Source organism: Malurus melanocephalus, unplaced genomic scaffold, assembly GCF_030028575.1.
Source record: "Malurus melanocephalus ecotype Western Australia unplaced genomic scaffold, MMel_1.1 scaffold_161, whole genome shotgun sequence".
Classification (NCBI taxonomy): domain Eukaryota; kingdom Metazoa; phylum Chordata; class Aves; order Passeriformes; family Maluridae; genus Malurus; species Malurus melanocephalus.
Window position 1 is genome coordinate 1,576,712 of NW_026623393.1, and position 22,169 is coordinate 1,598,880.

At 40.2% G+C, this 22,169-nt stretch overlaps 1 protein-coding gene across 1 annotated transcript in view; it reads right to left on the reverse strand.

Annotated features, from left to right (window-relative positions):
* Positions 1-200: 200 nt before the first annotated feature.
* Positions 201-22,169, reverse strand: part of BCL11B (BCL11 transcription factor B) — an 88,025-nt gene continuing 66,056 nt past the window's right edge. Inside the window, exon 3 of the mRNA XM_057371904.1 lies at positions 201-2,226. Coding sequence (XP_057227887.1) covers positions 215-2,226 — 2,012 coding nt within the window. The 3' untranslated portion in view covers positions 201-214. The remainder of the gene's footprint in view (positions 2,227-22,169) is intronic.

Consider the following 22,169-nt stretch of genomic DNA (forward strand, 5'->3'; position numbering starts at 1 on the left):
ATCAACCCTCGGGTTTAATAGAACTTTGTAGACACAGGTTATATTTAGGTGCCAAAGTCTGGCACCTACCATAGTTATGCTAAGTTATGTTTACGGAGGCAAGTTAGGTCATCTTTTCTCAGTTGGCAATAGTTAAACTGTACAAATAAAATGTTACCTAGACCCCTGAAATTTAACCTAGCAGAGGTGGGGGCGGGGAGGANGGGGGGGGGCCTTAGCTTCTTTCTGCCTGCTCAATTTTGACGTCATTTGTCAGCAAATGTTCTCCATGCCACTTTTTCATGTGTTTCTCCAGGGTGCTGTAAACACTGAAGGGCATCTGGCAAATGTCGCAGCGGTAGACCTCCTTCCCTATCTGGCCATGCGTTTTCATATGGCGCGTCAGCTTACTGCTCTGGGCACATGCATAGTTGCAGAGCTCGCATTTGTAAGGCCGCTCTCCAGTGTGGCTCCGACGGTGTACCGTCAAATTGCTGCAGTTCTTAAAGACCTTGCCACAGTACTCACATGTATCGCTCCTGCGTCCTTCCTTCGAGCTGGGTCGCCCGGGGCCGGGTCCGCTGATGTGGGGGGTGCTGCCTCCGCTGGCCGTGCCGCTGCGCCCTGAGAGCCCCCCGTCCAGCATGTCCCCCGGCGGAGTGGAGAAACGCAGGCTCCCGTTCTCCGACGAGTGCTCGGAAGAGGTCGCGAAGGGGGATTGTCGGGAGTCTGTGAATCCGAGGAACGGATCCTTCATGAAGTGCCGCGATGCTGCGTACCCTACCAGCCACTGGGAGTAAACGTTTTCAGAAGGTATTATCGTTGCTGGTGGCAAGTCCAAATCTTTCTCTACCTTTATTCTTTTAGAGGAATTGTTTAAACTGGGGCTCGTGATAGGTGTTGGCTTGCGGGGGAACAAGTTTGGGAAGGGTTCACCCGGGCCAAAGTTTCTTCCATTGACCGTACCTTCCTCAGTGCGGTCCAGCTCTCCTACCACTGAGTCTTCGTCACCCGGATCTCTCTGACAGAGGTCTCGAGGACACAAGTCTCGCTGGTCAGAGGACCTTTTCATGAAGCTACTCCTCTTCTGTTTCTCAGCTAACATGTCGTTATATTGCTGAATGGCACCTAGACTTACATTCTCGATGACTTTTCCCAGGACAAGGGATTTCTCGTCCGGCAGCGACTTGGAGCCATTTTCTCGGTTACGACTCAGCTCTGAGTCCATACTGAAGCTCGACTCTGGCCGGCTCTCATTTTCAAGCTCCTCTTCCTCCTCCTCCTCCTCTTCCTCTTCTTCATTGTCATGGCCCAGGGAAGGATCGCTCTCGTTCCTGAAATCTGCCTCACTGGATTTCAGTCCCTCTCCAGTGAGCTCGCTTGTGCCTGGCTCGGGGGAACTAGTGGTGGACAGTCCATCGTCTGACCTGCCCGTCATGGAGCCAGCTTTATGCATATGCGTTTTCATGTGGCGTTTTAGCTTGCTGGCCTGGGAGCAAGCATGGTCACAGAGCTGACACTTGTAGGGCTTTTCTCCTGTGTGACTGCGCCGGTGCACGATAAGGTTACTCTGGAACTTGAATGTTTTCCCACAAAATTCACAGGACTTGCTCTTGGCCTGAGGCTGGGGAGGCGTAGTGCTGCTGGGGGGCATGGGGGGCAGTGGCGGGGTGCTCAAAAAAGGTGATTTAGGACTCGGCTGGAAAGGATTCAACAGACGATGCATAGGGTTGGTGCGACTGGGTGAGACTGGCGGAGGGGTGGAACTGTTTCCAGCCAGCTCTCGAAGCCTCCTGGAGAAATCCATCGCTGGGGACTCAATTGCCATGGGGTTTAAACGCATAACTCTGTCAAAGGCACTGGGATGCTGGGCAACTAACCCCATTTCTTCGGCACTAAGGCGATGTGGATCCAGATGATGACGAGGCGGTGGGCTGAACAGCGGAGGCGTGTTTGGGAGCCGACCCTCACCAAAGCCAGGGTGTTCACGCAGGATGGGTCCTGTCATGCGCAAAAGGTTGAAAGGGTTGTTGTCTCCAAGAAAATTCATCAGYGGGGACTGTGCAACAGTCTCCGGTCCCAGAGGAGGAGGGATGGTGATGCGTGGAGTAAGGGAACTGTTTGAAGGGCTTGTTTCCAGGTAGATGCGGAATCCATGTGTGTTCTGGGCATGCTGAAGCAAGAACCAAGCGCTATTAAAAGGCTGCTTGCATGTTGTGCAAATATAGCTTGAAGGCTCATCTTTACCTATAAAAGAGAAAATAGAAAGAACACTTAAAAAATAATACAGCGGAGAACATTTAAATACAGTTGGCATTCACTTTATTTTGCTAACACATTTCCTCCTTGGCATTTCTGAAAGARGGATTTAATTGCAACGTATTGACTGATATAAATTGTTGAACAGCACATTTACTCATCACACTTATTCACTTAACATGTATGACAAATATCACACATACGCATTCGTGCTATATACGTTTACATCCTCTAATTTGCAAATAAAACCTTCCTTTATGACGTGTAAGGATCCAAATCCTTTCATGTGTTTATTCCACAAAAAGTAATTTGTTTCAAGGGATTTATGACAATGAACAAAAACCAAGAAAAATGCAGTGTGGTAGGCTTTACAAGGCACCTGCAAGGACCTTCAGTGTCATTTTCACTCTTTCATTTTATATACTTCGTGCAGCAGTCCCCTGAGATCYTTCTGAATTTAATTTATACGTGCTTAAGTCATGCCAGCACTTCCATTTTTAAAATACCATGTAGGTATTTAGCCACAAAAGTCCTATTCAAATCAACAGGAGCTTGGAAAACATACCCTTGCATAAACCACTTTGACGTTCCTTTTGCCAAAACACCAAGAAGCCACTCAAATGAAACATCCGGTAATCAAAGCCGACAGCACAGTTGCAATTAACAGTAACAAATGTCGGGCCGTGCTTGAACTGGGTCCCAAGAATTTCTGAGCCTGAGCCTGCCCTCCAATGCAGAAATGCTCACCAGAGCCAAAAACATTGTTCTGTTTGCTTTTCTAGCCTCTTTGAACGACTGCATAAAGGTGGAAAGCATTCCTTTAACCTTGATTCAGCTTTACATAAAGGACAGGTGTGGACAAGTCTGCATCACAGTCATAATTTTGCTAGCTAGAAAATTCCAGTCCTGGAAACAATATAAACTATGTGCTATCTGCAAAAAGCACTTCCCTCCTTGGCCCCCCTCCTTGTTCAATGCCTCTGCAAGACTCTGATAAATTCATAAATATGTGTCAACTTGAAAATCATGATCCAGGATTTGTTTTGTTGTTTGTTTTTAAATGAGGGGGAGGTTTCCTGAAAAAAAAAAAAAACCTCCCCTTTTTTGAAAATCTAAAATTAATTTCTTGCTTCCTTGTTTGTTTATGATACCACACGCTTGGTTTAGCGATGGCTCCATTGAACCCAAGGGCAGTAAACTTCCTGAAAGTTTAACACCTGAACCAAGCTGCCTGACCCGTGAGGGAACAAGGATCCAATGCCTGTTTCAGCCCCACTGCAGGAGCTCAGATTCAAAGCTGAACTAAGAGACCCTTTGTAGATGGGGAGGGGTGCAATTCCTAAAATCCTGTTGCATGATCTTGGAAATGAAAGAGTTTATAGGGTGAACTAGACCGTATTATCGAAACTACCTTGTAAAGAGGAATGACTAATAGCAGACAAAAAAAAATATTTAAACTCAGGCACATCAGGAGAAGCTGACTGAATTCCCCTCTTCTGGCTGTTGCAGGAATGACTGCTGCTAACAAAACCTACAAAACCTTAGACAAGGAGGCTAGAAGATTATCTGCCTACCTATCATCCTGTCAGTTTTATCTAATCTTATCACCCAATATACATCCATAACTGCATAAAGGAGAAAGCATGTATCAGATTGAGACTTATTTACAAAGGTAGGTGATAAATGTGCTGCAACTCCTCACACACCTATTGATTTAGTAGGGCCATTGCTGTGGATAGCAGCCTCGAACCCCAGTTTCAGAGTAGCAATTTCTTCACAGCCAATAAAAAATGTACACAACAMAGGGGGCATTTCTGCCTGACTGATGTGGCCCCCATGCCCTGGTTCTGCATTCTATGTCCGTATGGGACAGACACAGTTGCTTTGATTAATCTCTAACAATCTGTATTCAAAAAAAAAAAAAAAAATCAAACAAATTTCAGAACTGCACTTGGCTTGGAAAAAAGTGCCTGTAACTTCTATTGACATTAATGAAAGCCACGCACAAACATGGAAAGGAGCTGATACATTATCCCTTAAAAATCTACTCAGCACTGAGGCAGTTAGGAAGTTTTATGTCAGCTTTGCAGCCAAAGAAACAGTAAATGCTCCCATTATTACTTCAAATATTTAAATTTCTGTTTCTTGCAGAAATATGATGAAAATGTCTAGACCTTTAACTTTTCTTGCACAGCAACATGTGTAGCATAAAAAGTGACAGAAATCACTGAAGCAGACTAAAGTATATAACATACTCTGTCAAAAGCTTTTTTAAACAATATGTTTTACCTCAGCTCACCCTAGAATAGATTTTAATAAAGCCCCTTACAAAGTGTGATATAATAGCAAATGAAGTGCAGCATCTTACAAGGTCATATATCTTCAAATTAAAGAGTGCTCTGCACCCTTCACCTTCACTTTATCCACTCTAATTAATCGATTTATTACCCACAGCTGTTTGATTCTTTCATTTTTAAAGTCACAGCATGTACTCTTTTTTGTTGTGACTTTTTTTCTTTAAAAAAATTAAGTGTGTGAGTGTCTGTGTGTGTACATGCATTCTCTTTGCTTAGCTCAAGAACAGAMAGGAGGAAGAAAGCAGCTGTGTAGTAGACGACAACAACAGCAATATGTTTACTTCAGAAAAAGCACATACGTAATAAGAAAAATTCCTGAGCAGGCTGAGGATCAAGGCCAACCTAAAGCTGAAATGGCTGATTAAAAAAATTACCCTCAAAATGGCAGCTGGCTGGATGCTTGCTACTACATGTTACATGGAACTAAGATGTTTTGGTTTGTTTTGTTTTCCAAAACTTCACGTCCATGAAATTCAAGAGAGGAAAGTAAGACCCCCTCCTTTTTAGTTTTCTTTCAAAATGACCAARTTAGGGCTATTAGTGATCTAAGATTTATAAGCTAGCAGTCATAAGTCTTCTCTCCCTTTCTTGTTTTGTTTAGCTTTTATGCTCCTTAACACTCCTCTTCAGGAGACTTCAACACAACWGCAAAATTGACTGCAGGCTACCTGGCTACCAATCTCTGACTGATTCATGAATGTTCATATGTGCATGCCTACATATTTATTTATTTATTTATTTTCACAACCCTTAAATCAAATCCCCAGACTCCCTGTTAAAAAAAAAAATAGAAAATAATAAAAAAAAAGTTAATTACCATATTATCACTCATGGTTATCTTGCCTAAAAGTTGCCCTGAGCAGTGTAGATGCACACTTTTAAGAACAGAACAATGTCAAAAAGTCTTTGAAAATCCACTCTGAACATTTTTATATTCAAAAACTTGCTAARTATTTTAAACATGCCCAGAAACAGCCACGTATTGCTCAAGAGTGATCCTTATATTTAATAATGCACCTACACTATAAAAATCTTTGTTATAAGGCTACTTTTGATATATGGCTATCTTAATCCCTTGCCACCTGCACTGAAGTCTGCCTAAATGCCCACTTTATGACAACTAGCTATATCATCTTTGCCATATGCAGTCTTTATCACTTTAGCATGTGCTTGACTTTGAGCATGTGAGTAATCAACATCAGTGAAACTTAAGCATAGGCTGAAGTGCTCTGTTAGGTAGTGATGAAATTATTCATGTGCTTAGAGTCAAACACAAGCCAAGTCATCATTAATACTGTTCAACAAATTGCACATGGTTTCAATCCCACAGTCTGCAACAAATCATGAATTTTGGGGCCGAAAGCTAAAGTATAATTCTTTTTTTTACAGTAGTCGGTAGATATGGTATATGTACAGAGATGAGACATCCAGGTCACAACTCCTGAGTGATTAATTGTAGCTTCAAGGTTGCAGAAAAGCCAGAAAAATATTGCTATGTTCAGATATCAGAGGCTTGCARGGCTGAATCTTTCTAAGACACCGGTGTGTAGGTTCAGAAATACTATTTGACGGCTAGGAGGGATTGTGAAATTAAAGTATGAGAGGACTGGAATAAACCTTAAGGTTTGCYCTCATTCAATTCCTGATCCAAAGGACTGTAGAATCATAGAATGATTTAGGTTGGAAGGGACCTTAAAGTTCATCCAGTTCCAGCCCTCCTGTCATGGGCAGGGACACCTTGCACTAGACCAGGTTGCTCAGGGCTCCATCCAGCCTGGCCTTGAACACTTCCAGAGATGGGACATCTGGAACTTCTCTGGGTAACCAGTTCCAGTGCCTCACCTACCTCACAGTAAAGAATTTTTTCCTAATATCTGATCTAAACGTACTCTCTTTTCATTTGAACCCATTCCCCCTTTGTCTTGTCACTACATGTCTGTATCTATGAATCTATTCATATCTATGCCAGCTGCTCCAATATCCTGCTTCAAAGGCCACCAAATGGAGAGTCTACAACCTTTTCAAAGTCTACCTCACTCCTTCTCTACCATCATGAATATTCCCCAAGTGTCTAATCTAAATCTTTCCTCCTGCAATTTAAGATCTTAATATATTGTCCTATCCAGATGTACATGCAAAACACAGGAAACAAGTTAGTCTGCACCTCACAGTTATCATCCAGCCCAGGGATTTGCAGCTGAACCACTTCATGCATTTTAGCACCCCCTTCACACAGTTTGATTTGGAAATGTTGAGGGAGAACTCACTTTGTATTGGAGTAGTCTGTGGCCATGGTTGACTATTTTCACTATGAAAAAAGCTGTCTTCTTTCTAATTCGAATTGCTGAGTTCAACTCTCAACCATTAGATATTGCTATATTTTTATCTGGGAGATTAAAAATCTCTCTAGTACCCTCTCCTAAAGCAGGTAATTATAAACTATGAACTTATTGAACACTCTTGCCTTTCCTGCCTATTATGACAAAAGATGGTCCTTTCCAGAAATATTAAAATGTGTTCCCTCCATTAGTGCATGACAGCTTATGTTCCATTCAAAATGTCAAAGCAATAATGAGCATTTTTCTCTTTCACGAACAGCACTAAACAAAGCTGAATTTAGATCCTGCCTCCCAAATTCTGCCCTTACAGAGGACAGTGAGAAAACACAGGTCAGAACAAGACCAGACTGGGTCTGTAGACATCCATCCCACTGCACCCATCAGCCTGAATCCCTGACTTATCTGTCCCCTGCAGTCTGACTTGTATCATTTAGTGAATGCAGATCTTTCTTGTCCAGTTGGTACATAACTTTTTACATACCCTGAATGCTGAGCGCCTTTACCCTGGAGATAAAAATTTCCCTCGAAATATCCTCAGTTATTCTGGATACCATCAAACAATAATCAGTGTGAGATAAGAGCTGTCGAGAATTCATTATTTTCTGCTGAGCTACAGTGACATCCAGTGCCTTACGAATCCTCCCCTCAGCATGCCTCCCCCCAGCATGCYTCAGCTGTAACAGGGACTGAACTCCCCCTCATTTTAATCACCCACCCATAACCCCTGCCAGGACTGCGGTGAGGACCTGCAGCCAGGTCCATATAACCGCTGCCATTCTTTACCTCTAGCAGCTCTCTCCAGATAATGTTTCTKGTTCCCTTTTACAAAGTTACAACAGCAGCAATAAAAACCTTAAGGAATTTTAATGCTGGTTTACTGCACCTTTAGAAGTTCAGGAAAAGTAGAAACTTGCAAGCTTTAAAGAAAGAACACCTTTTATTGTAGCACTCAGGAACAGACATGTATCAGGTTTCTACAATCTTTCCACCATATTACTCTCTTCTCCACCACTTGATTTTTTAATGAACATTTAAATAATTACTCCTTGTTATTATGATGGTTACTCTAATAATACCAATAAAGGTAGCGTGGATGCTCCATAAAAAACACACCTTTAATTGAATTATTATTAAATTAAAATGCCATAATTGAGAACACCATTTTAACAAGTCTCCTTGTAAGACCAGCTGACATTAAAGAGAAGGACATTAAATATTGGAAAGATTTAATATTGAAATTAATTAATAGTTGGATTGGATTAATATATAATGGATTAATAGTGAAAAAAATATATCGTTATAAATGGTTTGACAGAACACCCAGACAAGGGCCAAAGGCTTTTCAGGTGTCTGCAGTGTGGATCTGCTACGTGACCTATTTTGGTTCATATTTGATTCTTGATTCTGTCTGCAAAAATATCTCTAATACAGGTATTTATGCTGAAGAGGATTTATAAGCCATTCTACAACTTTAAATTTTCCAAGTTAGCAAGAATGTTTATTTACCTATGTTTATAACAGAATAACCATTATCTGAGCACACACAATACTGAGAGTTTTATCCTCCCTCCCTGCTGTTTGGAAGTGCTGCTACCTCCATTTCAGGACTGACAGTCTCAATAAAAGACAGAAATGTAAAGTAGGGTCCAAGTCTGGGTGTGAATCACCACTGCCAGTCCATAGTCAGTCACTAGCTCTAAACAACAGAGGTCCCATATCTCTTTACACCTCTCTCCATATTAATTCTTTTTTGATGGCAGCAAGAGCTGAAGATGAAAAACAAGCACAGCTCCTCTATCCATCCCCAGAGCTAACAGTGCATCCATCCCTATATAGCCTCATCTAAAGAAAGGGCTCAAGAGAGTCTTGCAGCACATCCTGCTGAGGGTTACAGGGACTATCACCAACAGTTCATAAAGTTAGCATCAACTGGAAGCTAAAGTTGGGATTTTATGACTTCACAAGTCGCCTGCAGTCTCACAACCTACGCACCTCCAATTCTACACTCAGATAAACAACCCTTATCTCCTGTAAAGCTCAGCCAACCTGAAGTGCATCTCAGTCAAGAAGAGCAGGTGAAGTTTTAGGTGCAAGAGCCCAAGCATGAGGGGCCACAGAGCCTGTCATCATCGGGAAATGGGGAATCGCAGGATGAGGTCACTGAAAGGAAATAATGTGACAGGGAAATAAAAATGAAATGTTTTTAAGAGGTGGATGAAAAAACAAGGGTGTCTGAAGAAAGAAGTAATCGRGAGGTGTTACTTCTCAGTCACAGAATCCTATTTCCTCCCATACAAGGCCCTGTTCTCTTTTCCTACCTTGTCTCTTGATAGCTTATCTCCTCCAGTGCCATCTTCAAACAGAAGGAAAATCACGACTTCTTGCAATATTCTTCTCCCACACACTGCCTGTATGTTTTACAGCTTTCCCCATCCTCTTTCTACCTTGACTAGTGAGACTGCAAGCTCTCAACAGAGATTATGCAAGAAGATTTATGCCAAGCAAACCTCCGCACCCCACAAGACCCTCTCATTCACAGCACTGATTTTGATTAGTGATACGAATATTCTTGAGAGTATTTTTTACCTGTTGGAAAATATCTACAGTAGTACTGGTTGACACAAATATTAAAATATATTAATATTACACTACTATTAGCAATGTACTATTAATTTCTCCTGTGCTACAGACAACTGTCAGACTCCAGTTTTGGTGGATTAAGTTCTGCCCCACTTTTCGGAAACTATTTTATTTTCTGAAGCCATTTCAGCAATGTTTTTTTTCTATTAGGCAGGATTGCAAATAATCTGTTTATCACTCTTGTAACAATAAATATCTATTTTGCCAAATTAACTATTTTATTAAATGAATGGAAAACCAAACAGATTAATTACCACTCACAGAGCTGAGAAGTCAGACTGTCACGCTATCTACAGCCAATCCTTTCAGAATTCCAAGAACAAAGAGCATGAATCCTTGAAAGTCTTAGAGATATCAAGCTGATACACCTCACCAAACTCTGATTTGAATTACCCTGCTATGAATTCAAAGTAGCTGCCATGATCACCAACGCAGACATCGAATTTTTCCAGATAAACTACACCAGGTTGTCACTAACAAGGATCTTAACTAGACTTACATAAATATACCAAGCTGCAATTCAGCTTTTGGGTTGGTTTTTTTTCCATTAAACTTTCCCCAAAAGCATATTCTGTGTCCTGTCTGGCATTTACACTTACAGAAAAGGAGAAGGCTGCAGGCAGACTACAACCATGCATAACACAAACAGATGCTTCCTGCTTCTTAATGGACATGGGTGACCTTTGGCTGAAGATGCAGCTTGTGTTCAATGGTCCCATTTTCTGTGAGACTTAATCATACCTCAGATCTGTACTGCCAGATTCACATAAATGAGCCAAATGCACAGCCCAGYTTAATTTCTAGTGCATTACAAAATGGCAATATTGTATTTATAGGTATAAAATGTCAATAGGCATTTTGGGCAACTTCCTTCTGGATGTCCAATTTCTCATTCCTTAAAAGAGCTTCTGGCTTACTGGAAGTTAATGTTCAGCCTACAGAAGCATAAGAAATGCTTTTACTTAGTGCAGAAAAGGAAAGAAAAATGCATAGTAAAAGTTGGAACACATGACAGTGATTTTTACCCAGAAGCACTATTTAAATGGAAGATAAAAAACATGTTTGTCATCTCTGAACACCTTCCCCTAATTGGTGTTAAATCTAAAATGCAAAGGCAATTTATAAAGCAGAGGAAAGGAGAAGTGTGAAAAGTAAGGAGCAAACAGGAAAATCAATATTAAAAGATCAATAGTGAATGAGTTAACTTTTAAATTAGCCCTTTGTGATACAACAGTTTCAACTAACTCCACCTTTAGCATCTAAACAGCTTTGTGTCTTTTAGATAGTTTCTTTGAACCTAAGACATCAACGAGCAGACTGAACGGATGTTTCACAAACCTGCTGCATAAAAGAGTGAAAACTATCAGGTAAAATGGGGAATGCAATACAGAAGGGCACCGTACCCACTCGTGAGATTAAAAGACCACAGGATTACCCGTGGCTGGTGGTTAAATATATAGGATCCCATTTACAGTGCTCCTGAAAATCCCTTGTACTGCTCAAGGACACTTTTAGGCCTTTTCTTTGCATAAGGTATTCAAATGCATTTGAAATAATGTCAGTCTTTTCTACAACATATGAAATATGCCAGCAGCTTCCCTTTAAATCAGTTTCCTGTAAGCAGTTTTGTTTGAAAACTGGCAAGTGCTGGGATTTTTTTTTTTTTTCCCCACAGACTTCTGGAAGGTGCCATTTTCTCATTTTACAGTCCGGAATTCTCCATAATCWGAATAGGAACTAAACGGAGGGTACATGAAGGAAATTGTCCATGTCATATAATGGAAAAACAAAGAGTAAATTAAGAAACAATAAAAAAAGCCAAAGAGTGAAACAATTTTTCCTGGGATTTTTTTTTTCCCCGGGAGTATTTCAGTCTGTTTTACTACAACTATTTCTTAGGGGTATTAGGTGCCTATTCATAGTTAGTAAATGAAATAGCATTTTTGTTTTAATTCATTGCTTCTTTAACAAATGCTAACTCCCATCTCTGCTTCTTTAAATCCACAAAATCTCCACATTCAAGCCTAAGAAGTATTGTAAAGGCTGTAAATCTTGTTTTAATGGAATGTACATTTAGCTATGAGGAGATAATTGACGTTATGGAGGGCCTAGATGCTGAATTATATAGGTTATCTAATACAAAGGGGACTCATTACCGAAGCACTACAAACAAGTAGTAATATATGTATATTGTTCTGAGTGGCGTTATAGCAAAAGTGTTCAGGTCTGCAGGGATTTATAAAACACAAGAAAACAGCAGACATGCACTTGTAAATTTGTCTCATTTGTCTCTGAAGTTAAAGGTTATTCCCTTGATCTGAATTTGTAATAAAAACATGCTAGACTAAGGTTTGTAGAGAATGTTTGAATATGTAAATTGTGTATAATGATAGGCAATTATAGGGTAAAAACTGGACCTTATGAATGTTACAGAATTGCATGGAGCATCAAAGTATTTTCCTTCAGATGAAATATTTATCTTTTATGCATGTTATAAGCACTTTTTCAAAGGTATTCAGCAACCTATTTGAGAGGAGAGTTGACAAAAATCAAACCATTACAACCAACTAAGAATGTGGGCTTATGCACAGAAGAAGCCACAGCTTTTTACAGAATATACATAATAAATCTCTTGAACTAATGGTTCCGGAGAGGGATCCTCAAGGACAAGTTCCACTGATTTTCACTCCCTTAGATGAAAGCTGGTCAGATGTTCCTGGATTTTTTTTAAGACGATATGGGGGTGGAAGTGTAGGGAGGGAGACCGCAGAGAATAACTAGGTAAGAATGTGAATTTTCTTGGACTGATTCAATGAAGCCCCATTTTCCCTCCAGTCCATTGGCTGCTGTTGTCAGGGACTAATAAAAAAAAAAAAATTTTAAAAAACGGATGCTCCATCAAGATCGAAGGGAGTAAAGCCGGGAGATGATACTATAGTTTGTGCTACTGAAGATAAGGTTTTCTCCTTCTCTGAGCACGACAGTCTGTTCAGGTTAACCAACTGCAGTGTTAGAATAACTCCAGCCGACTTGTCACAGAGTACAAAAGTCATCAGCAACTGAATGTTCTTTTCTGCACCGCAATTAAGACGAATCAATACGACGTGCCACAAATGGTATTTTACTCTCAATAAGAACTCGGGCTGAGTTTATTCAGAATATTTTAGCGCTTCCCCAGGGGATTTTGGTCCGACGCAGATGGCAAATAAAGTACTCAGCCTAGGGCTAGAGCACATTATGCTAATTCTAATGTCAGATGTACTTTAATATACAGCTCTATTTAATCACCCCATTATTTCACATTTCCATATGAAAAACCTGCGGCACTTCTGCAGAGCTTTCACTCTGCGACAATGCCAGCTTCCTTCAACTAGCTCACTGCGAAAGAGAAAAGAAGACTGGTCATTCTCGCCAGTCAAAATGTTACAGTTTCAAAGTTTCAGTATTCCTGAATATAAAGTGGGTCTTCCAGTGCAATTAGCAAATCGCTCGGCTAGAATGCTGATATGTACAAAATGCTAAGGAGGTGTGATTGAAAAAAAAAATAAAAATAACAGCCCTCCCTCTCCAGCTCATCTGCTCGCGCATGCAGACATAGGCAGGCACGTATCTCAAATCCGCTTGCAGAACAGTAATAATAAAAATAATGAAAATATTTTCATAGTGCAATTCAACCAATATTCTCAACACTTGTCACTAAAACGTTGCTATTCCCGGCTGTATGGCTTCCGTTACTCAGAAGAACAGACATGGCTGGCACAGCTGCCAACCTACAGATGTCTCCGAATAAAACCTTCCTTGTGTATCGATAATTTTTTCCTGCAATGAACTACACCTCTAATTAGGCTTAGAAGCCACACACCTTCAATATGGGCCACTACACAAACTATCTGCAAATTTACCTTGATACCCCATCTCTGGTGACCACAGAATTTGAACACTGAACATAAAATGATTTAAAACTGGATTTACATTTAAAGTAATGAAGGAAAAGACTTTTCTGTGGAGCAGTTTTTCAAGCCATGTAGGCTCTTGATGTTCAGACAGGGAAAGCAGAAGCAGTCCTTGGATCACCTTTTTAGCATCCAAGCTTTTCCTTCTGAGTAATTCTGTGAGGGAACCTTAATTCAGCATGCATGTACAAACACTAGTGAAATGAGTTGCATGGTCKCAACAATATCTTCCCTCTGTTTGGCATAAATGGGGCTGCATGACAACCAGTACTGCTCATCAGGAAGAGCCAGGTCAGGCCTAGATTATACAGAGCTGTTATTAGAGGAATGTATGAAGCTTAAGTCGATAATTTTTTTAATCATTTCATTAAACCTAAAACATATTTCACTGAAAAAAAAATGTATTTAGAAAAAGACATCCTTTTTCCTCCTCCATCCACCCAATCTGCATCCTTTAAAAATTGTTCAACAATGCATGCAGCAGCCAGCACCTGGGGCCAGATCTCACCTGGTTTCACTGCTATGCATCAACATTTAAAGATACAGGACTACACTGTGTGCCTTGACACGACATATGCACAACTTCCCTGTCCTAATTTGAACACAGAGGATGATACCCTTTACAGTCAAGGCAGAAATGATTACATTTTCAAGCTTTCTTTTATATCTATATATATGCATATATGTGTGTTTATATATGTATAAATATATCATCTGCACCCTGTTAGACTGGCTATGAGTACAGCATTATGCACAAAGGAAAAAGGGGGCTCAATAGTGGGCAGAGGTCCTTCCTTCCTTAGCTACTTAAACTAGATCTTCAAACATGTGATTTTACCACAGGAGAAGTACATACAACAGTTTCACCCCACTGAAAGTTTTGTCTGAATGGTAAACACAGCCCAAGTTAATTTAGTTAATTAGGGCAACTTTAAGATTTGTGTAAAGTGAGGTCTCTCACTCTGAGAATGAGTAGTTAAATTAAAAAAAAAAAAAAAAAAACACAGCCCAAGTTAATTTAGTTAATTAGGGCAACTTTAAGATTTGTGTAAAGTGAGGTCTCTCACTCTGAGAATGAGTAGTTAAAAAAAAAAAAAAAAAAAAAAAAAAAAAAAAAAAAAAAAAGAAAAGAAAAAAAGAGAAAGATTAAATGAATGTTTAATATCTCAATGCAAAGCCCACCAAAGTCAATATGAATCTTTCCACTGGCTTCAATGGGCTCTGGAAGCACGTCTTCTTCCACTTTGGGATTTGTTAGTCTCAAGACACTCTCTTCAATGTAGGGATAAATCTGGTTGTGGTGGAGTAGTTAAAAGAAGATAACTGATTTCACAGCAGCTAAAAGCCTAGAGAACTCAGCTGCAAATATTTTAGAGGAATAAATGGAGACACAGATAGTAAAGTATCTTTTGTATCTTTAGTTAAAAGGAAAAACAGTTGAAATATAAAAAAATACATAAACTGAAATTAATCCTTGACAATTCTGTTGCTTTTCCTTCTCCTGATATTATGTTGGTTTTTGGAAATAAAAAAAGGACAATAGCAGTTCTCCCTAGGTCTATCCTATTTCTTCAGCTCACTTTAGGTAAACTGACGGCATTCTTAAATTCTATTACTAAGAATTCTTTTGTTGAGACTAGCAAAACAATTTTTAATAACATTTATTCTTGACAATACAAAAATTTGTGGAATCCCATTCAATTTCCATCATTATGGAAATTTTTGAATGTTAGAATGTTTGCAGACACATCTACACTAAAGGGCTCCCACAGGACTCAGAAGTCCTGCAAAGGAAATCCAGTCKGAGTGAACAAAGAAGCAAAATGAACAGAAGCTTTAAAAGCCTAAATGGGGAGGGGGCACAGGGGGGGAAAGGGAAGGAGGAAGGTAGAAAATACTCAGATAAAAAATAAAACCCATTAGTTACAGAGGTAGGGATCTTGAGGGTTACTGTAGATAAAGCAGTTAAATTGCAATCTATGACTATGAACTTGCAAAAGATGAATCTCCAATCATACTTCCTGAAGTGCAGAGATAAAAATACCACTTTTGCTCCTTAAATAGGTGGTGTTTTATGTTACTATAACACTGCAGCAAAATAATGCTGATGTTGGCTAAAAAGAAGATCCTAAGAACTTCCTATTTTATTTCTATGCAATCCAGATGGATCACCTAAAGAAACATAATTAAACAATACTAAGCATCCCAAACCCCTAGAGAATGTGCTGCTGAAAAATATTTTTAGAACAATCACTGTAGTAATTCTTCTTAGTTGTAGAAACACTCCAAATCAGAAAGTCAATTTTTCCTCTATTTGCAGAAGTGTGCTGGTTTTCACTGGAAAGGCGCCTGTGTTTTGTTTGGCTGCTGTTCATATACTGCCTTGGCAGGATTTCCTTGGATTGCTTACAGTGAACATTGCTCTTGCATACAGTAGCACTCCCATTTTAACCGTCCCAGCCACACGTTTTCTAATAACACACGGAGAGCTGCAAAATCCCTATAAGCACAGCTCTTTAAAGCAGCAACAGAAGGGGGTGGGGGCGGAGGACCGGAGAGGGGGAGGCTCTGCCTGTTCAAAATCCAGCGCTGCAAACAGAGGATAGTCCTTTTAAAAACAACCAATGTGAATTGTGTTTAAGGAGCAGCTTTCCAGGGAAAGAAAAAAACAACTCCGAGAAGGGGGCCTGATTCAGCTGATTCACGGAATCTGAWCTGCACAGGCTGAGCTATGAGCATCACTGAATTAGGTCCTAAGTACTGTGTACATCCTTTTTTTTTTTTTTAATTGATTTTTCCTACCCTTCTGAGGGGTGTGCAGAAAATTTAATAATTCCTGGAATTACCTTGCACGTTTGAGACCCTGCACCTGAGTCTGTTCCTYGTGCGTCCCAATTTTTTTGCCTCATCATGCAGAGGCTGGGGTGCACAGAGAACACAGGGCTGCAGTGTGAAGACTAAACGGGCAGGAGAGATGAAAAAGGAGGGCATCTATCTCACTGAAATAGTAGCAGGAAACAAATGCAGCATTTCTACCTACGGCTGAGAAAGAGAGAAAGCCAATAACAAAACCGTTATTCAGCTCCTTGCCCTTTACAAATAGGACTGACTTGTTAGTGGACAGCTGCGGCTCAGCCCCCCTCCACACCATTCCAACTTGCTGCCTTTGCCACCCTGCTTTTGGAGATCAACAGCAATTTGCATCTCCATGCATCTCATTTCTCGTTAAGTAAGTTGATTAATTTGGGCGAGGGAAGTTGTCATTCAAAAAAACAGAAATTTCCACTTGCATAATTTCTGCCTTTCAAAATTGGCCGACCTCCTCCCCACTGATCCAGCCCCCACTTCACACCTCTCTTTCTCCTGGTTCCTTTCTCCCCCGTTCCCGCTCCCTCCCTCCCTCTTTCCCTCTTTCTCCCTGTTGTTTACAAAGGTTTCATTATGTTTTCAACTAATCAGAAAGGCCTACTAATACACAATTAACATGTGACTATAAAAAAAATAGCTTCCAGAAGAAGGAAAAGTAATTAAGTAGAGAATGCTTTTCAGTAAGTGCTCGCTTTAACCYATCGTCAGAGAACAGAGTGTAGGTTAGTCCACAATGGATGGAACAGATGCCAAGGGCGAAATGTTAAAAGCAAATAAAAAAGGACATTATTTTCTTTGGGAATAATAACTATCAACGCCACAAAAACGTACATCACGTTGCAGTTGTTTATATCTGACCTCCTCCTCTTTCCTCCACTTTTCTGAAATGCCTTTTCTGCCTATTTCATTAAAATAAATACAAAAATAAAGGTACCATTTATTGCATCTTTGCTTCCAAGTGACAGAAAACCAAGTGTCTTGGTTTCAGCTGGGATAGAGTTAATTTTCTTCCTAGTAGCTAGTACAGAGCCRTGTTTTGGATTTAGAATGAGAATAATGTGGATAACACACTGATGCTTTTAGTTGTTGCTTACCCAAAGTCAAGGATGTTTTTCATCTCGTGCTGCCCCACCAGTGATTGGGCTGGGTGTGCACAAGAAGCTGGGAGAGGAAACAGCCAGGACAGCTCACCCCAGCTGACCAAAGGGATATTCCATGCCATATGGCTTCATGCTCAGTATATAAGCTATGGGGAAAGCTGACTGGGGGCTGCTGCTCGTGAATAATCTGGGCATCATTCTTGTCATGGTAAGCAATGGTTTGTCATTTGCTTCATTTGTTTCTCTTCAGTTTTATTTCTTTCTGGTTTTGTTATTTACCTTTTCATTACATTTTTTTCATTATTCTTTCATTTCAATTATTAAACTGTTTTTATCTCAGCCCACAAGTTTTCTTAYATTTACCCTCCTGATTCCCTCTCCCATCCCACTGGAGGGGAGTCAGCAAGTGGCTGTGTGGTGCTTAGCTGCCAACGGGGATTAAGCTGTGACACCGAGTAGTCGCCATCACCATCAAAACAGCACAACGCTGCAGTTTATTAAAAAGACTTTACTTCAAAATATTTTAGGCCTGAATGTAYGCATAAACTAAGCACCCCGAAAAATCAGTAGGAATTCTGCCCAAGTAATGACAAGGGGTGTTGAACCCTTCGCAAGATGTGCTGTGTTATTACAACACATAGGAACTATAGGAAACAGTTTTAAAGGATGTAGTGTTCGCAACACTTCAGTTTATTAACTTTAGATCTGTCTGTTGACACTGTCCTCAGGCTGAGAGCTGCCACACAGGTTGGAAGCCTGAGGACACTAGCATATATTTATGTGTGTGTGYATATTGGGGAGGCGGCTTAAATGAAAGTGTTATCTAAATAAATTCAGCTTTTATTTTCACTTCTTCTTTTTTTTTTTTTTTTTTTTTTTTTTTTTTTTTTTTTTTTTTTTTTTTTTTTTTTTTTTTTTTTTTTTTTTTTTTAAATCCAGGGATTGTCAAAATATGTCCAAATGTTCCCTGTGTTCTTTATGCATTCAGCCAACCTCCACAGCAAAAATGGTTCCCTTTGGAAAAATATATATTCCTCTACATGTCTGTCCTTGGAGTGGAGTGTTTGGGATATTTTTTATCTCTGTTCACCTCCCTTATATGAGTTATAAAGCAAGCAGACACTTAGTTGTGTAATTTCAAAACCAAATTCTGCAAGGAGCTCAGTATTTTCAGCAAGATATTAAATACCACTTTGGTCCYACTGAAATCAAGTGGGAGCTGAGAGGTGCTGGGAGGAACAGGTCCTCCAAAGTCACAAAGGACTACATGCAATAACAGCTCCTTTTCCTTCTATTCCTCTCCCCCACCCCATGAATTTATATTCCAAACTATGTATCACATACAGAGTATTTTTTACTATCCAAAATCCCATTAGTTTCATTGGCACTTTAGGTAATAAGATTTGCATGGTAAAAATTCCATTTCTATTAGATTGGGTCCATAGGACTCACCAGCCTGATATGATTGTCAGAGGAAAGGGAGGATGTGTGGGTTTGTTACAATATGAGGATTTGTCCACACAGAATTTGGCACCAGTTTAATCAAAAGGACTCAGTTTAACCAGTGCAAACCCCAGTGTAGCCTCTATTTCTGTCAGCTTAAAACTGGCTGTATCAGGCAATTTCTCACTGTACATTTATATAGGTATGCTAAGACAGACCAGCTAAAGCAGAGTGGCAATCAGTTTAAATAATCTATGCCCTGAAGAATTCTGGATTATCTGTCTGGAAGATCCCTTTAGCTAAACTAGTGGAAGGAAGTTTTCAGGCCAGACCCAAAGGATGCTTCACTCAGAAGAGAGAAATGATGGCATCCTGGGCTGAATCTCGAGGTCTCTGTCCAGACAGAGGGAAATCAGTGACATCCCGTCATACAGACACTATTGTTCTTGTTCATATAAGAACCTAAATCCTCTGGGTCATGCCCACAGACAAGACCCCATTTTTGACCATGGCCACCAGTTGGAGCTTAGGGAAAAATCTTGTGAATCAAGGTAGAAAAGAGTTCACCATCAGACCTTATCCAGACCTTCCAGCTCCTACAATCAGTGATTTAGAGTCTTTCAGTGGCAGGACTTGATCCAGATTAGCATTTTTATTAACCACCCACCAAATCTTCCTGATTTTGCCTAGTCCTTTTCCAAACCTGTTTGTTACTTTTAAACCCTAAGACATCCTGCAGCAATGAGTTCCACATCTCTATTTGCTGTGAACAAAAAAACTTCATCGGTTTTAGGTTTGCTGCCTGATTCATGGGGTATTTAACACTGTCAGTGCCACCTGAGTGGGTCATGGCAGCAGACCATCACAAGGTACTCCCTAGAGGTATGGACAGAAAAATCATGCTCTTCACTTTAGTACAATTCTGGATCCCACAGGAGACTTGATTGTAACTAACAGCAGATGAAAAAATTCAGAATCAAGCACAAGACAGATATGGCAGTTCCTTTCCATACCATCCTTCCCTTAGTTTGTTTGCTCTTGATTTCTGATCAGAGGAAGAGTTTCTTGTTCTGTTCCTAGCCTTGTTGAGGCTTAAACGCCTCAGACAAAGGAGACATATTCACCAAACACCAGGAGATGAGTTTGTAAGTACTTCACTGAAACTTGGCAGTGTTCCACCTCTTAAAAATACTCAACAACCTGAAAATCAGTCATGGTCTGGATTTTTTTTCTAGTGCTCATTTCACACATAGTTCGGTTACCTATTACTCATGGCTGTAGCTCTCATTCTGAAAATGGACCTCTGTGTAGCATCAAGCTGATACTGAAGTCTCTTCAGCTTCACAGACTTTGAAACCTCATTCCAAACCTTCTGAAAATGGGGCCTGGAAGGGGTGTCACACTACTGAATCATCCCCAATGATCCTTGACACATTAATCATAATTCCTCTACCTGCTCCTTACTTAACTTGCTCATATATTTTTAGTTCTTTTCATCTTTCCTTTTGAAAATAATCCTGTCAACATTTTAATTACTTTTGTTGTTCTTCTCTGAATTACCTCCAATTTGACAACACCCTCCAATTAACGAGGTGCACAAAATCATAGGCAGTCTTGGGTCTTTGTTCTATTGAAAAAATAGATAGTTTCCCATTTATTCTTGTGGTGGATAACATTCTGACTTCAAGAATACCCTGGGATGGTAAAACTAAGGACTGAATTTGGCCCCTGTACATAACTCAGAAGTTAGAGTATTTTCACAGTTCAGTGTCAATGCCCCTGGATCAAACAGTAATCAAGAGCCTCTTGATTAATTCCTCAACCATTCCTGACACCAGCACACAGAGCTGGATGACAGAGCCTTCAGTCTTGCCTGGCTTGCCTTTATCACTCAGGCAGATATTTAACTCTACACAGAAGATATTTTCTAACCAAAACATCATGGCACACCGGATTTACAAAAAAATGCATTTGAAGGACATGGGATGCAAAGCAGAAAGAAGGGCCCTGGACACGCACGAAGCAGACAGCAATCAGGCTGACTTATAGCCAGAATTTGGTTGGAGACTCCAGATAATCATCCAGGAGTGTCTGACAGGGGATAGATAGTGAGGCTAGCAAGGAATTGTTTGGGGATCCCACTGGGTATAAGAAGAAGTAATGAGATTTAATTGGGCTGCTGACAGTGTGGGCTGATTATCAGGAAAACATTTCCTAACTCTGAGGCCGGCAAATTCTTGCAAGAAGCCCCAAGACAGCGGTATCTCAGATGAGTAGGAGCACTTCAGAGCACACAACAATAATGACCCATTGCCAAAGTCAGGCAGCATTATGAAACAGGCATTTTCTGCTTTCTAAATTTACCATTGTGATTCACAAAAATGAATCGGGTTGATCCAAGCATCCCATTTAGAAACACCGGACTCAGCATGAGCTGCACACACCCCCTCCAACCTCAACAGAGGCTGTGCCGTATGGGAGCCTCAGTGTRTTCCAGAAATGAGTGTTATCAATATCAGTCACTGAGAGATCAGGTCAAAACTGTTAATATCTCATCAGTCACGCGAAATGCATCTCTTCTCCAACACACACCTACAGATTTATTATTAGGGTACTTCAACTCCTTTGTATTTTTAAATCAAGCTGATTCACATGCTGTAGCATTCATTACATAATTAAAAATATATGATGGTAAAGGTTTTTCCCTAACTCATTAGGAAAAACATATGATCTATATTTATAAATTACATATTATCATCTTTTTAGGCCTAATGATGTGTGCTGTCTCAGGCAAGATGACCTGTTACTCAGACTAATTGATGCCATTTCATATGTACAAGCACAAGGTATTTTTATCTAAGCTTGGTCAATTGGCTCTATCCATAAAATATGTACTTTGGGTTTTGCTGGGAAGGGGGATGGGAGGGAAACAAGATTGAACATTTGAGTCAATATTTATCCCTTTGTCAAGATGGATGAGGAATGGATAAATCTGGTGTATATGCTTTGTCTACTGAACTTGGCAACATGGACTCTGCTCAGCAGACCTATCTAAATCAACAAATACTGTCCCAATTAACTATCAGGGAATTCTASGTATCAGGCAAACAGAGAAGTCCTGACTGCTTCTGTGAATAACACAAACTTTCATGAAGACAAAATCCACTCCCCCAGGAGATGAGACAAACACTCTAGGTAATTGAAGTGTAGGGAGAAAAAATAAAATAATTT